This window comes from Tympanuchus pallidicinctus, unplaced genomic scaffold, assembly GCF_026119805.1.
Source record: "Tympanuchus pallidicinctus isolate F22 unplaced genomic scaffold, pur_lepc_1.0 scaffold23, whole genome shotgun sequence".
In the NCBI taxonomy this organism is placed as follows: Eukaryota; Metazoa; Chordata; class Aves; order Galliformes; family Phasianidae; genus Tympanuchus; species Tympanuchus pallidicinctus.
Window position 1 is genome coordinate 4831708 of NW_026294740.1, and position 15925 is coordinate 4847632.

Genomic DNA, 15925 nt, shown 5'->3' on the forward strand with positions numbered 1-15925 from the left:
GATGGGTAGAAAGATAGCAGCATCGTGCAGAATCAAAGAGTCACTTGTTGAGAGGTCAAAGGTAGAAGTCCTTCACATTTACCCTTCATTGTGGAAACTGAAGTGGGAGTCTCCTGTCAACTGCTGTTCGAGTTCCATCCTCCTCTTCATCTTCTCTGCGCCATGCTGCTCTTCCTTGAGACTGTGCCCCTATGCTGCTCTGCAGCCTGACTTGGGCTCAGGAAAAAACACGTTGCTGTTATGAAATGCTGGGCAGTAAACCTGAAACCTGCAATGTAGCCTAACATCATGCAAAAAGAAAAACGTGTTTATGGTCATCAGTAGCAGAGCTATTACTTTGCCTTTGTCCTGTCAGCTTCCTGAAGGGAGTGGTGCTCTTTTGCCAGAGAAAGCAACTTTAAAAAATAAAAATGGTTTCTCCTGCAGTTAGTTCAGTGAGATCAGACAACCAGCATGGCTTCCCTGAGAGCAGATCCTGCCTGACCAACCATGTGGCTTTCCATTATACTGTGACTGTGTCAGGGAACAAGGGAAGAGCCACTGGAGTAAGGCTTCTGACATAGCCCACAGTGTTCTTCTATCCAACCTGGGAAGACAGGGATTTGATGATGGTCATTGGACGAGGAACTGGTTGTGAAATCGTACACAGAGTCCATGGCTTGATGTCTGGGTGGAGTTTGGGGGCCAATAACAGGACAAGCATTCTTCAGTGTCCTCAGTGATGTTGACAGTGGCATCGAGTGCCCCCTCAGCAGTTTGTGGATGACCGTGTGGTGTGGTCAACGTGCCCAAGGGATGGGATGCCATTCAGAGGGACCTGCACAGGTCTGCAGTGGGCTCAGGGAAACCTCATGAGGTAAAACAAAGCCAAGTGCAAGGCAGCCCCTGCTGTCAGCACAAGCTGAGGCTGTAAGGACAGAGCACAGCCCTGCTCCTCTGCTCTGTGCTATGAGGGAGCACTGTGTGTGGATGTGGAGCCCTCAGTGCAGGAGAGACATGGACCTGTTGGGGTACAGCAGAGGAGGGCCACAAAAATGGCTCGCAGGGGTGGAAGAGCCCTATGAGGACAGGCTGAGGGCTGGGGCTGTGCAGCATGGAGAAGGGAGGGCTCTGGGGAGAGCTGAGGGCGGCCTTCAGTCCCTAAAGGGGCTGTAAGATGGGGACAGACTCTTCAGTGGGTCTGTTGGGATGGGACTGGGGGAAATGTCTCAAACTAAAAGAGGGGAGGTTTAGAATGGATATGAGGAAGATTTTACACTGTGGGCGGTGAGGCAGTGGCACAGGTTGCCCAGAGAGGCGGTGGTGCCCCATCCCTGCAGACAGCCAAGGGCAGGGATGGGCTGTGAGCACTGATGGAGCTGTGGGTGTCCCTGCTCAGGGCAGGGGTGGCACCAGATGGCCTTTAGGGTCCCTTCCAGCTCCAACCATCCCGTGATTCTAAGTAGAGGAAAGGGAAAGGGAAGGTTAGAGAGGCTGCATAGGTCAGACAGCAGAGCTGATCGATCGCTTCGGCCTCTGACAGCAATAGAAGATGGTGGAAAAGAACGGGAAGTGCTTCATGCCGAGCGGGATCCATCCCAACCATGAGCTGGAGTGGGGGAGAAGACAGTAGGTAGAAGAAGCCCTCGCAGGCTCCTCCGTGGGCCGCGTGCTGAAGGGCCGACGGGCTCCGTGCAGCCGCGGGACGGCGCTCCCCGCTCTGCTCCCGGCCCCGTCTGCGCGCGGTCCCCGTCAGCGGCGCTGCGGTTTCCGGACGGGACGGCGCGCGGCGGCACCGCGGGAGCGGCCGGAGGGAGATGGCGGTTGCACCGTCCGGCCGCCGCGCTGCCCTGCCCGGGCCGAGCCTGCGGGCTTCAGGCGGCGGCTGCGGGCCCCGCGGCGGGGTGCGGCGGGAGGGAGATGCCGAAGCTGCGCGGAGAGGCGTTCTGGAGGGAGACGCTGCGCGGCGCCCACTACGTGGTGGCTCCTATGGTGGACCAAAGCGAGCTGGCCTGGAGGCTGCTGAGCCGCCGGCACGGCGCCCAGCTCTGCTACACGCCGATGCTGCACGCCCAGGTCTTCCTGAGGGACGCCAACTACCGCCGCGAGAACCTGTACGGCGAGGCCTGTGCCGAGGACCGCCCGCTCATCGTGCAGGTGGGGAGCGAGCGTTCGTGGGGACCGACAGCGGGACGGCCGCGGGAACGGCTTCAAACGGAGAGAGGGGAGATGCGGGTGAGATGTGAGGGGAGATTCTTTGCTCGGAGGGCGGTGAGGCTCTGCGTGGAGCTGCGGTGCCCCAGCCCCGGAGGTGCCCGAGGCCGTGGATGGGCCCTGGGCAGCCCGAGCTGTGGGCGCACAGCCCTCGGTAGGGCTGGAGCTTGATGACCTTTAAGGTCCCCTCCGACCTGAGCCGTTCTGCTGGTGGCATTCGGGCCCCTCGCCCTGCAGCCCCGGCTTCTGCCCCGCCCTGTTCCGTGGGGAGGAGCGCTGGGTTCTGTCTGAAACCACGAGCTCAGGGCTTGGCTATAGTAAAAAGGACAGAAAAGCAAACGCAAGGAAGAAGGACGTGCTTCATAGCTTTCTGTATTTCACAGAATGGCAGAATCATAGAATGGCTTGGGTTGGAAGGGACCTCAAGGATCATCAAACTCCAACCCCCCACCACAGACAGAGCTGCCAGCCTCCACGTTTAATACCAGGCTGCCCAGGGCCCCATCCAACCTGGCCTTGAACACCTCCAGGGATGGACGGGGCATCCACAGCCTCTCTGGGCAGCTGTTCCAGCACCTCACCACTTTCATAGGAAAGAACTTCTCCGTGACATCCAACCTCAATCTTCCCTCCCTCAAATTCAAACCATTTCCCCTTGTCCTGCAGTTATCTACCCTTCCAAAGAGTCGACTCCCCTCCTGTTTGCAGGCTCCCTTTAGGTACTGAAGGCTGCAATGAGGTCACCCCGCAGCCTTCTGTTCTCCAGGCTGAACAAGCCCAGCTCCCACAGCCTGTCTTTATAGAGGAGGTGCTCCAGCCTCCTGATCATCTTTTTAGCTCTTCTCAGGACCCTCTCCAACATTTCCCTGTCTTTCTTGTACTGGGGGCCCCAGATGTGGATGCAGTACTCCAGCTGGGGCCTTAATTCTGCTTCTTGAGTACCATGCTACATTCAGGTCCCAAAGAAAGAGGGGTCTGTGGGGCTGCAGCACAGCACAGGGAAGGATGGGCAGCTCAAGCCAGGCAGTTCTCACATACAGAGCAGCAGAATGGATGAGGAGGACTCTTTGCTGCAGAAGGGGATCATCTCCCCAGGCTGTGAAAGTCTGAATGATGTTGGCACTGAGCTGCACCGGGTGGAGGTGAGGGAAAGGCTGTACCCCAGGGAGCATGGAGCAGCTCTCAGGGCAGCAGGCACAGCCCCCTGTGCCACAGCTCTGCCATGAAACAGCTTCGGGTTAACCTAATTCATAGAATCACAGAATGGTCTGGGTTGAAAAGGATTTCAACCCCCCTGCTCTGTGCAGACCAGGCTGCCCAGAGCCACATCCAGCCTGTTCTGAATAAATTGTTGTGTAGCATCAATAAAGCTGGAATTTTCTCAGCACTGCCTGGATGTGCTCCTGTGATAACACTGTTTGCTCCACAGCGGATCTGAGGGGCTGCCCCCTTTTACCATATGTGAAAAACTCCACAAATGTTTCTTTGCCTCTTCAGTGCTCATCTTTTTTCATTTTTTTGTTAGGAGGTTGGGGGTCTTCAGCTGATCAGCGTCACAGATCTGTTGGTTTTGAATCATTTTAGTTGAGAAATGGCCGTGGTTGTTTGGAACTGTGCCTGTTTTGTGTAGCAGTGGGTTGCTTTGACAGCATGTCGTGATCTCTTGACAGTATGTGGGGGAAAAAAAACCCTGCTGCCTGTTTATTCTGCTTGTCTGATTCTGCTCGTCTTTGTCTCCTTCCCAGTTCTGTGCCAATGATCCTGAGGTGTTTGTCCAAGCAGCGCTGTTGGCTCAGGATTATTGTGATGCCATAGACCTGAATTTGGGTTGCCCCCAGATGATTGCAAAGAGAGGTATGTGCAAATTTGAACCCTGGATAAATAAAGATGTGGCGTGTATTGAATGTGTGCTTTGGCAGTGGGGCGTTAAGATGACAGAATTAAGACTTGGGGGTGGCATCAGTAATGTTGAAATCAGACTTAATTACACCCACTGTAACAGATACAGCTTTGTAGTACCTCAAGCAAAATTAGGGATGCTAAGAATTCCTATTTCTCTCTTGAGCGATAGCTCTTGTGTCTAGAATGTCCAAAAAAGTCTTTTTTTTTTTGCAAGAGCTTGATTTATTTATTTATCTTTCCCAATTTCAGTTGATCAGAGAGCTTACATTCACAAAACTACACTTAAAAGTACCAGTGTGCAGGCACTCAGCGTGCCCTGTTTCCTTAATGCTTGCACAGAATGAATTAACAGTGGCATATAGAGGATGAAACCTGCTGAACCCTTAATGGTGTTGCAAACGTAGCTGTGTTTCAAACACCAGGACCTGTGTTTGAAAACTTGGGATGCTGAGGATAGATTTGTTCTGCTTCTGTCAGTGAGCGTCTGGATCTTTGTGTACAAATGTAGTTGTGTGGCAGCTCCTTTCTCTTCTGCACAGTCAATCTGGTGCTGTTTTGTTATAGGTCACTATGGAGCATTTCTACAAGAGGAATGGGATCTTCTTCAGAGAATGAGTAAGTGTTTGGAGGGGCTTGCTTTGAGAGGGAACGGGTTGAACTCAGCAGTAAGAGGAGGCAGAGGGAGGAAGGGGTGCAGTGCTGTCTGGGCAGGGCTGTAAGGTTTGGTGCTTTTGTTAGCATCCCTTTATTCCAGCTGCACGGTGTGGTACTTCGTGATACCCCGCTCACAGCTCATCTTACATCTGCTGAAGGACCTCAGAAACCTCTCACCTGAAGCGAGTCACTGAAGTTCCAGTCTGATGATGGCTTGGTGGCTCCTCAGCTGCTAAAAGCAGAGCATCCAGCACGTTACCAGGGAGAGCATTTCTGTCTGGAGCCTCCGTTGCCCTTTTCTTTGTGAATCTTCTCTTTCTGCCCACTCCTTACCAAGCTATGCCTCTCTTCTCCAACTGTGTGTAATATGCCCTCAGTGGTATTCGTAGCAGTTGTGATCAGTATTATATATATTTGTTTCTTTTAGGGAATACATTGGGAACTGCTTTCTTGTTAAGGAAGGTTTTGTTCTTTGTGTAGAGCCAAGAATGTTCTTCTCCTTGTTTCAAATCCAGTGCCTGAACTGCAGAGTTACAGAATGTTACTTCTGTGGTGTTCAGCAAAAGACACTGCAGAGTACTTAGACAGACAGTGCTTCTGCCCAGCTTGTCATGTGGCCATTGGGGCACTTCTCTTAGGAGTGGGAGCTGTAAGCCAGCAGAGCCTTGAGGTGAGAACAGCACACAGCCCATTTGGTTTGGAAGAGTTACCTGGTGAAGCTATTGTATACAAGATGGGCAAAGCTTCTGCCTCTTCTTGCTTCTCCACACAGTGCTGTTTTCTGCTTGGACCTCTATACACCTTACTTGCTTCTTCATTAGAACTTCTGTTTTCTCTTAATCCATATCCTAGGTGCCTTTCTGCACTGTGCATCAAACCTCTGGAATAGAGCAGGATTCCAGGCGTGTCCTAGCACTGGGCATCGTTGGAAGGAGCCCAACTCTCTTCATTTCATCCTCCTTCCTTCATATGTTTAGGGATTGATGAGATCCTGCTGAGCCTCCCTTACCCAGGCTGCACAGCCACAGGGCTCAGCTTCTCCTTGCAGAAGAGGCACTGCAGTCCCTGGATTTAGTGGCACTTAGTGGCCCTGTGCTGCACTCCTTCCAGTCTATCTGTGTCTGTTATCCTGGAGGGGCAGAACTGAGTGCAGTGCTCCAGGTGTGGCCTCACCAACGCTGAGCAGAGAAGCAGGATAACCTCCCTGGGCATGCTGGCAATGCTTTGCCTAAAGCAACCAAAAATAAGTACTGTTAGCCTTCAGAGCAGCAAGAGCATGTGGAGCCCACCAGAATTCGTGGGTCCTTTCCTACAGAGCTGCTGTGCAGCCACGTGGCCCCAGTCTGGTCACTGAGGCTCTGCTTGCTGTGAGCAACACTCTGCTTGTCATGATTGTTTGGGTAATAATTTGGAAACAAAGCAGAGGAAATGTGAACAAGTACTGTTGTTGGCAGAGCAGCAGGAATGCAGGGTGCTGTGACAGTAGTAACCGTGTGCCAGTGGTTAAGATGTGATGGGACAAGCCCTTGGAAGTGAACGTTAAACGTGGTGGGAGAGGAAGTTGTTACATTCTGAGCACGCTGTGCCTCCTTATTAACACACACATTTTGTGTATTTTCTACTACCTGTTGTTGGTGAACCTCTGTGGTAAGGATTGCAGAGGACATTGCTGATGGTTTAATCTGTGAGAACTGCGTGATGTGATTTTGGAGGGGGGGCTTTTTCCGTATCACACACAGTGTCTGATCTTCCCACAGCCTCGTGCAGCCCACTTACTGCCTTCTCCATCTCTCCTAGTTCTGCTGGCCAACGAGAAGCTCTCTGTTCCCATCACGTGCAAAATCCGTGTTTTCCCCGAGATTGACAAGACAGTGAAATACGCACAGATGCTGGAGAAGGCCGGCTGCCAGGTGAGGAAGCTGCTGCTCCCTGCCCTTGGGCGTGGGGCACATCTCTGTGTGCAGCATCTCACGATCTCGGTGTGCTGTGGAGATGGATGGGCTGCGTTGTTTTACGGGCAGGAAGAATTTGTAGGTGGCGGATTGGGTTGTTGCTGTGATAGGAAACGTGATTTCAGGGTCTCTCTTGGAATCACTGCACAGTGTAGCATCTTTCCTCGTGGGTGAGAGTCTCCATCTGACACAGAGCTGCAGGAGGCAGCGTGAATGCATGAGATCCACAGGGCTACCAAAAAGCAAACAAAATATGTATGGCCACCGCCAATTAAAAAGTAGGCTGATTGTCCAGGATCCAAGTTAAATTAGAGGAGACAGTCTGTGGTCAGAGCCAGTGCTCCCACTACTTGGACCTTCTGCTGAGGGGCAGGGCAGATCAATCTATTATCGATAGATTTCCCACTGCATTGGCTCCTGTAGGTTTTCCCTAGATCTGCTCCGTGGCATGACAAGATACTGAAATCAAACAACACCCAGGACTGTGTCAGAGCACCCGGTGATACCTTTCTGCTATACCAGCATCCTTGTGCTTTTTAAAAAGCCCTGGGATCTCAGTAGTGTCCATGAAGTGTGTTGGATTCAGGACAGTCTTTTGTCAGTGGATTTGTTGCAGTGTTTCATACGCTTCAGAAGTAAACAGGACTTTGTGTTCCAGCTGCTGACAGTCCATGGCCGTACGAAAGAGCAGAAGGGGCCCCTTGCTGGCGTGGCATCCTGGGAGCACATTCAAGCTGTCAGGTTAGTGAGCAGTACCCATTTTAGCAGCTGGTAAACTTTAATCTCTGCACGGGGTGGCACTGAAGCACCTGTGTGTGTGACAGGAGTAGAAGTTCTGGATTAACTGCAGCCTTTCCTAATTCTCAATGTTGTACGTCTGGTTTATTCACTGATGCAGAAAAGCTGTGAGCATTCCTGTGTTTGCAAATGGAAACATCCAGTGTCTCAGTGATGTGGAAGAATGTATCCGTAAGACAGGAGTGCACGGGGTCATGAGTGCAGGTAAAGAGCTTTTACTGTTAACAGATGAGGCCACAAACTGTTTCTTACTCTCCATATGCATTTATATAAAGCCTGCATTGGGTTGATGTGTGCTGAACAACTTTGATGGGAAGCTGTGTGGCCTTTCTCTCCCCATTGGGCTGTTTGTCCCCAGGATCAGGACTTGCAGTACCATTCAGTGGATGGCTCACATCTAATTACTGGGCAAAAACTCTCCTGTGACCCTGGAATATTCTCGTGGCATCTATTAATTAGTGAAAGAGCTTCTGAATGGCTCTTGGTGCAGTAATGTCCCACTGATGACACGTTCCTGCAGATGATTCGTGTTGAGTTGGACAAGAAAGAATTGGCTGTACTGGCTACAAGAGTCAGGATAGACATCAGAAAAAGCTTCCAGCACTCACACATCTAAAGCAGTGGAACATTGCAGAATCTTATTTTTAAGAAAGCACTGGGTAACAAAGGTTTGTCACAGCAGTTGAGAGTGGCTTAGTAAGAAGCAGTACCTGCATAGTTGAGCCAAACAAAGAAGACTGTAAACTTAGCATGGACACTCATTGGCTAAATATCTAACCATTGGCATTGATTTCTTTTTCTTTTTCTTTTTTTTCCTTCTTTTTTTTTTTAACTTTTTGTGTGAAGATTTTAATTAGATATGAGCTATTGAACCCAATCAAGAATTATGTATAAAGTATTGTGAGGTCAGGCCAGCATTTCTGGAGACTCCATTCTTCTTTGTGAATATCTGTGACTGGCTGGTACAAGCTGGTCAAACTGCAGAGCCTAGATTTTGTTGTCTGTTTCAATCCTGAAATGAAAGTGTGTTTCTTTTCATTTCCTAGAAGGGAATCTTCACAACCCAGCTTTATTTGAGGGACGAAACCCACTGGTGTGGGAGATGGCTGAGGAGTATCTGGAGATAGTGCAGAAGTACCCCTGTCCCTTGTCTTATGTCAGGGCTCATCTCTTCAAGCTCTGGCATCACACGTGAGTATTTCCAGGACACTCTGGGTGTTTTCTGGGCTCATTTTCTTAGCAATGTCTGACTTTCCTACACAAGAATTTGTTTGATGGCAGTTATAAGGTTTTCTTTCCTGAACCTTCCTGGAGAGAATGTGGGCTGAAGCCTTCAGCCTTCAGTGCAGGAAAACAGGGTTTGGGGAATGAAGGAGTTACTAGGAGGTAAATCAGGGTGTGAGATCAGAGCACACTGGCTGGGATGTGGCAGTGGTCTCTGTGCATTCATGCACTTCATGGCAAACATGAGCTGCCTGCCTCCTCGTTCACTTTGCAGCGATCTGTCTTGCATTTATCATGGAGTAAGAGCACATTCATGAGCAGTTCCTGAGCAGAAGCTGATGTGTGGCCTGCTCATGTTCACTCATCTCAGAGTACCACGTTTACATGCCCAAATTCACAAGCATTTACCTGAAAGAGGAACAGATGCCTAGAGTTAAAAGAAAGAAGGTGAACTCCTACCTCAGGCAAACGCAGTGAGAAAACTCCAAGGAAGGCTTTTATAAAGATATTTTAGATGATCTCCTTATAATGAATAACGAATAAACATGACTTGGTGTTTGGGTTTTGCCTCAGGCTTCAAGTTTACCAGCAGCTGCGTGAAGAATTAGCAAAAGTGAAGACTCTAGAGGGAATTGTGGATGTCAACAGGGAGCTGAAACTGCGCTGCCAGGTACCACGGTGGGCCCTGCTCCCCCACCAGCCCTGTGTGCACATGGTGGGGATGCACCACATGTCAGTGTGGTTCCTATCTGTTAGGCACCTCCCTGGAATTTTGTAGCTTACCAACTGTGAGAAGCCCAAATGGCTTCGCATCAGTAAAAGCTGATTTAGGAGTTAGAAATCTGCTTCATTTCTGTGTTCTCAGAGGTGTTTCGTTGTTTGGTTTTTGTTTTGCTTCACTGTATTTAAGTGTCCATCAGTTCAGATCACACTCAGTGGTTTCCTGGAGCTTTAAGTACTATGTAGAAATATTTCCTGAGAACTGCAGGAAAGCTGACTGTAACCCTGTGCTGCAGGAAGAAATAGCAAATCAGAAGGAAGGAGAGAAGCCAAAAGAGGGGTTGCCTTTCTTCCACTGGATCTGCCAGCCATACATCAGGCCAGGGTGAGTTACCTACATTAAATGCAGCCAGCTGCTTTTCCTGCCCTTACTGTCACTGCAGAGTAACTCAGTCCTGGTTTTGGAGCCTACATGCATTTGAAAACAAATGAAAACTCCAGGTTATTTTTCTTGTGGGTTTTTCCTTCCTGTTTTCCTGGTTATTGTTGTGTTCATAGGGATGTTGCTTTCTGTATGTATCGTCTCCTTCAGATTCTCCCTTCAGAAAGTAAAAAACAAGAATTCCACTTTCTGAACCTGGTGTACCTTCACATCTAAAAGCAATAATATCTCCATGTAATTTAGCTATGATAGAAATCTTTGCAGTTCTCTATAGGCTGACAGTGCCCAGGGAGCACCTTTTTCTTCCCTTCAGCCAACTTAGGCTGATATTCACCATTTCAGGCCGAAGGAGAGATGCAAGGAGAATGGAACCAAGGGGATTGAAAAAGGTGTGAGGGGGAAACGTTGTCTGGAAGAGGAAGAAGATGGAAATTCTGAGCTTCTGTCAAAGAATAAGCAAAAAAAGAAGTTAAGAAATCCAAATAAAAGCTTTGACCCATCTTTAAAACGTGAGTTCCATCTGTTGGCGTTGCTGCTGCATCAGCTGCCACTTCTTTCTTGGTCTTTTATGTAGATGTAGAAATTTCTTTAAAATAGGGTGGATTGTTGGGCAGTTTGGTAGTAGGCAGCACGATTCAATTTGTGTTCATTTGGAAAGGAACCTTATCTCCAAAGAAGGTCAGTAGTCCACAACAAGCAGCTATTTAAAGCTCAGAATGCTTTACAAACAAAGCAGCATCAGTTACTGGTATTTGAAGTTGAAATTTCAGATGTGTTCCAAGCAGATTTCCACCTCTTTTGCACTGGAATTGAAAATATTTCTTTTCATATGTGCATCTAACTTAAACACACTGAAAAACTCAATGTATCTTTGCCTGCTCTGCACTGTTCATTGTGGTACTCTATTTTAATTAGGAAAAGAGCCCCTCCTCTGACTAAAGCAGCACTGTGCTTTGTCGGGCACTGAATTTTTAAATGGACTCTTTCCATATGAAACACCATTGCTGAAGTCAGTTCTCTGTCTTTTCCAGCTAAATATGCAAAGTGTGATCAGTGTGGAAACCCCAAGGTGAGTCAGTGTCCAGTAAAGCATTTTCGTGATAGAGGGCCAGTCAGCATCCAGCAGTACATGCATGCTAAGCTCTGGGGGTGGTGACAGGGGGTGTTCTGTTCTGGAGCACTGTTATGAACAGCATTCAGCTGGGACTCAGTTCTGAGCTGCTGCAACAGAAAGATTTCTTGCTGGGTTCATTAATGGGAAAACACTGAGCTTTTGGGTGGTCTGGTTCTGGTCACCGTTTCATTGCTGGACCAGTTAACAGCATGGGACCTCAATCAGGACTGTTCAAAATGGGACTTGTTCTCACGTTCATGTTGGATTCGCATCATTGTAATGTTGCAGGCAGCTCTTGAAGTGTTTAGAATGGGCCTATGGTTTTTCTTCTAGATTCTGTGTTCCAAAGCTGTGTTGTATAGGGACTAACAAGGAGCAGGAAGAACAAAGCAAAGCAAAACCCAGACAGGAAGGTGTTTTTCATCAGGGTGGGGGAAATCACTGAAAGCTCATGGAGGTGTGAGCATCAGAGCACCCAGCCAAGCTGTAGAATAGGCAGATTGAACTGCTGCTCTCTGCTGGAGAAAGGTCTGGCTTTATATTAAAATGGATCCTTAGGTATATTTGAAGCTGCAAAAAGGGAAGAACTGGATGTGGTCAGATTGATTGATTGATTGGAGGCATAGTTACCAGCATCTGCCAAGCACCTTGTTTCATGTGGTACTTCCATAGGGAAATAACAGCAAGCTTAGCTGTAACAAACATCATAACTCGTGTTCCAAAGTGCTCACAGCATTTCCTGTGTGTGGTGTCTGACCCAGGCTGCCCATGGACCGGTGCTGGTGCCGAATTGGACTGAAGTTGTGGGTTGGTTGTGGGTTTGTGGGGTTGTTTTCTCTGTGCACAGCTGATAGCTGTCCTCCCCACTCTGCATGACATCAGCTCTGTCAGCTTCATTAGAGTGAGGCTTTTTCCAAAGGTCTGAATGCGCAGAGCTGGATTGTTGCTGCTAATTATACTCACATATGTGTGCATGTTTATTTTTGGTAATGCTATAAACTTCTTTACACCCCCACCAGGGCAATAAATGTGTGTTCAACATGTGCCGAGGCTGCTGCAAGAAAAGAGCATTCAAAGAGACAGCAGACTGTCCAGGTAAGCAGGGCTGTTTGTGTTCTGTCCTTAGAGGTCACTGGGCAGATGCCTTATCTCACATCGTGGGTTGCATCTGTTAACATCTGCACCTAGTGCACATTCAGGATTATTTCTTTTTATTCCAAGGCTTTGGGATGGGTTCTTTGCAGACCCATTTGTTCTACCTACAAGGAACGATCTGCTCCATTTTCCAATGTGTTCCCTTCCTTTCAGTTTCTTTGTTCTTTGCTTTTAATTTTTTTCCCCATCATTCTTGCTTCTTTAGGTCATGGATTACTGTTTAAGACCAAATATGAAAAATCCCTTCTGTGGCAGAGCAGTCAAAGAACAAGCCCAGAGCTCAGTCAGAAAGGAGATGTGGACGGGGAGGAGGCTGCTGTACTCAAGGAGGCCGATGGCAGCGCAGCATGAAGCTTTGGAAGTGAATCAGGAGCTTCTGCCAGGCCTTTGCTTCCCTGGGCCAAAGAACCTGCCATCTCCAGAGCAGCATTGGCTGTGGGAACCTGTTCCACAGGTTGATTTTAAGTCCTGGCCAAGTGTTATTTAAGGAAAAAACTGCTTACTCAGGGAATTCTCCTGCATTTGAAATAAAAAGAATGCAACTGATTTTCTCCTGCTGTGTTTCAAAGACTGCAAATGTGCTGCATTGAGGTGAGTGGGTCAGGCAGCCTCTGTCTGCTGCCATCCCAGTTGGCGTCATGATGTTTATTAAGCCTTTGGGTCCTGTTTTTAAGATTGGGGAATAAATTTCATATAGTAGAATGGCCTTTTGGAGTGTTAAAAACAGCAATATTAATGACTGCTTCACTAACAGAAAATGACACATCCCTGAGTTTCAGGAGGCCATGTTTTCAATGCAGTAATGAACCTCGAGCTGCTTCCAAAATGTGACTGGGAAGCTGTAAGCAGCTGCTGTAAGAGTGCAGGGTAACAAAGAGGGGGTGCATATGATGTGGTAAAAGCTGAACAGCTGATGTAAAACAGGTCATGCAGCATCAACTGCTGTTTTGAGCACAGCAGAGGAGGCGAAGAAGGAGACACTCTTTCCTTGACACTCTATTAGGCTGACATTTAATTTGTTTTAGAATCCTAATTATGGAGATTGTTCCTCTGTCAGAATGTTAGACATTCCCTTTTAGTGAGGGTGAGGCAGCAAGAAAATGAATGGGAAACTCAGCACACAAAATTCAAGGGCTACAAACCACTACATGTCTGATAATAGGGAAGACCCAACTTCACCCTGCACCCCTGAAGAGGTGCTGAAGATTTCTTTCTTTTATTACAGCACCTTTAGGAACCAAGAACTGACTGCATGCCCTGGGGACTTAGAACCCATTCTTAACTTTAAAAGCAAAACAAAAACTGCTGAAGTCCAGCTGTGTCTGTGCACACATGCATTACCACCCCCCCTCCCCCTTTTACCTTCTGCTGTGGCAAGACAGAACTCAGCATCAGTTCGTATTTCTTAACACCCATTGCAAACTTACAGTTATGAGTTCATTCATGGACTTGAAAAATAAGCTGAAAGAAAACCAAAACCCTGCCTGGCTGCTGGTATTAGCCAGGAACTGCACACCTATTTATCAAGGCTGTAATTCAAAGAAAGCTTACCAGCTTGCTAAGCAGAGGTCCTCATAACAAATTTCCTATTTGGGGGTCAGATTTTCCACGCCATTTCTTTGGGCTTCTTCCATTATGTGTAACTTTGTCTCTGAACATCAGTCTGCGTGTGGCAATCTTCTGTTGAGCTGCTGCCATTCATTCTCACTGTTAGGCCTTTAGAGGGATCACAGGGGGTAAAATCTTGTATCTGCTTGGAAGCTGGGATTAAATGCTGCCTCACAGCTGTGGCATTCCACAGATGTGGATAATAAAATAGCTCAAACTCCTGATGAGTCTTCCCCTTTCGTCAGGTCATTATTGGGAAAGAAATGTATGTTCCAAGATGTTCTGGAACAGCATCTTCCAAACTGAATCAGCTTTCCTAATTTCTGACCCCTCATATTCAAGTTCCCACTAACCTGGAGGTGCTCTTCTCCCTCAACCTCGTGAGCAGGAACTGCCACAGAAACCTGGGACAGGGAGGGAATGGCATTTACAAACAGTCCAGCATGAGAATCGAGTTCAGAAATACCTCTGTGCCTTATTTAAAGATGGGAACTGAAAACCACATCCCTGCCTCCTGCAGAAATGCTCCACTCCTTCCCTTGCACAGATATAACATTTATAAAGGGCTCTGAACAGTTAAGAAAACTCCCTCTATAACGAAGACCTGAATGTTTGTAACTGCAGACCTTCCAGCTGCTCACTTTATGCCTCTTCTGCTTTACACAGATACAGAGAGCTCCACCATTCCCTGCACACTGTGTTGGAGAACATTTATTAACTCAGAAAAGGTTTTTGCACGAGAAGCTTTCACCACTGTAAGGCAGGCGTGGACTGGGGCTCATGTGAGCAACTGGGATCCCATTCCTAACCTGACAGCCTGGTTTTAGATCACATCTTAGGAGCACACAAACTCATCACCAGCGTGAAGAAAGGACCAAGCAGCCTCTGAGCTCCCAGTTCAAAAAGCACTTTATAGCTCAGAGTCTGAAATGAACACATCTGTACTGAATTAGTGTTTAAGCTGTATTTGTCCCCATCCCCTCTTGCAAAGCCCTTCTTAATATGCAATGCAGACACACTTATCTTCTTGGCTGCCATCCCAGTGCACATCAGAGGACCACAGTGCTCCTAATGCAGGACTGCAGCACTGCTCAGGCAGGGCCTGCAATGCACAGCTCCCTGTGTGCAGCCAATGGCACAGCACCATCCTGGTGACAAAAGGTACAACCTGAGCTTTCAACAGTACAGCATTACAGACGATTAGGATTGCACCCTATTTATTAAAGAGGTAATGATGACTAGAGTATCAATTTCTTAACAAGCAGCACTTGTGAATCAGGAGGCACTATTACAACATGAGCAAAGTAGGGCCATTTACCACTGGTGCTGAGCACACCTGCACCTGCATAGCTAGGGCTTGCTTTCAGGCTGGCAATACACTGATTACTCCACTTATCTCTACTGCAAAAACACTGCAGCCAGCAAACTCAGCAAGGTTATGTCCTATTTTGTTTCTGTTTCAAAAACCTTCGAGAAGAAATGAACCATTCAGTTTCCATGGGAGTAGGGGGAGAAATGACCTGCAATGCAGAACGATGGAGAGAAAATGACCCTCAATCTCTGGGCTTGCAGGAGACTGCATCCCTGTATTTATGTGCATCTTCAGAGGCACTCAAGAAAGAGCAGCAGTAGCTTACCTCACAAAAAGAAACCCAACCGTCTGCATTTGGCAACCAGCTCATGAGACAGCAAAAAAAAAAATTAGTAATAAAAACCACCTGAATCTCAGCATGTATTTATAGGCACAAACTTTATGGAGACAAAGAATTCAGCTGCATAACCCCCAGGTCCATGGAGCAGCTGCTCAAAGCTGTGCATGCAGCAAGTAATAGAAAACCTCGATGGGACGAAGGGCAACAAGAGTGCCAAACCTGACCTACCAGGGCAGGCTTTCAGGTCTTGGCACTTGAATTCTTGTTTGAGTCAGGCCATCTCTTGCTGATGAAGCTGCCTTTGAGTTTGTGCCTTGTAACATCTACTGAGATTCCAAGCCTGAACTATTTGATGCTGTCAAGAAATTGTCTTGCATTACGATTGTACGACGTTTCTAAATCTCACACATTCCTCTTTGAGGTTGATATAACAAATCAGCCCATTTCTGTTCCCTATGTAATTCATTTAGGCCAATCAAGTTATCCTACAAAACAATCCACCCCAGCCCCT

General features: G+C 48.0%; 1 protein-coding gene across 2 annotated transcripts; it reads left to right on the forward strand.

The window, feature by feature from the left end:
- The first annotated feature begins 1809 nt into the window (after nucleotides 1–1809).
- Nucleotides 1810–12700, forward strand: DUS1L (dihydrouridine synthase 1 like). 2 transcript variants are annotated; one of them, XM_052688209.1, is made up of 13 exons: nucleotides 1810–2214; nucleotides 3939–4047; nucleotides 4660–4710; nucleotides 6547–6659; nucleotides 7360–7442; nucleotides 7600–7703; nucleotides 8546–8690; nucleotides 9297–9393; nucleotides 9740–9828; nucleotides 10228–10394; nucleotides 10917–10954; nucleotides 12019–12094; nucleotides 12360–12700. In XM_052688209.1, exons 1-13 carry the CDS (start codon nucleotides 1900–1902, stop codon nucleotides 12503–12505), a joined length of 1533 nt encoding a protein of 510 aa, XP_052544169.1. In that variant the 5' UTR covers nucleotides 1810–1899; the 3' UTR covers nucleotides 12506–12700. The 2 variants fall into 2 exon arrangements, with proteins under 2 accessions (XP_052544169.1, XP_052544170.1); XM_052688210.1 differs by having other exon boundaries at nucleotides 1811–2136.
- The last annotated feature ends 3225 nt before the right edge of the window (nucleotides 12701–15925 follow it).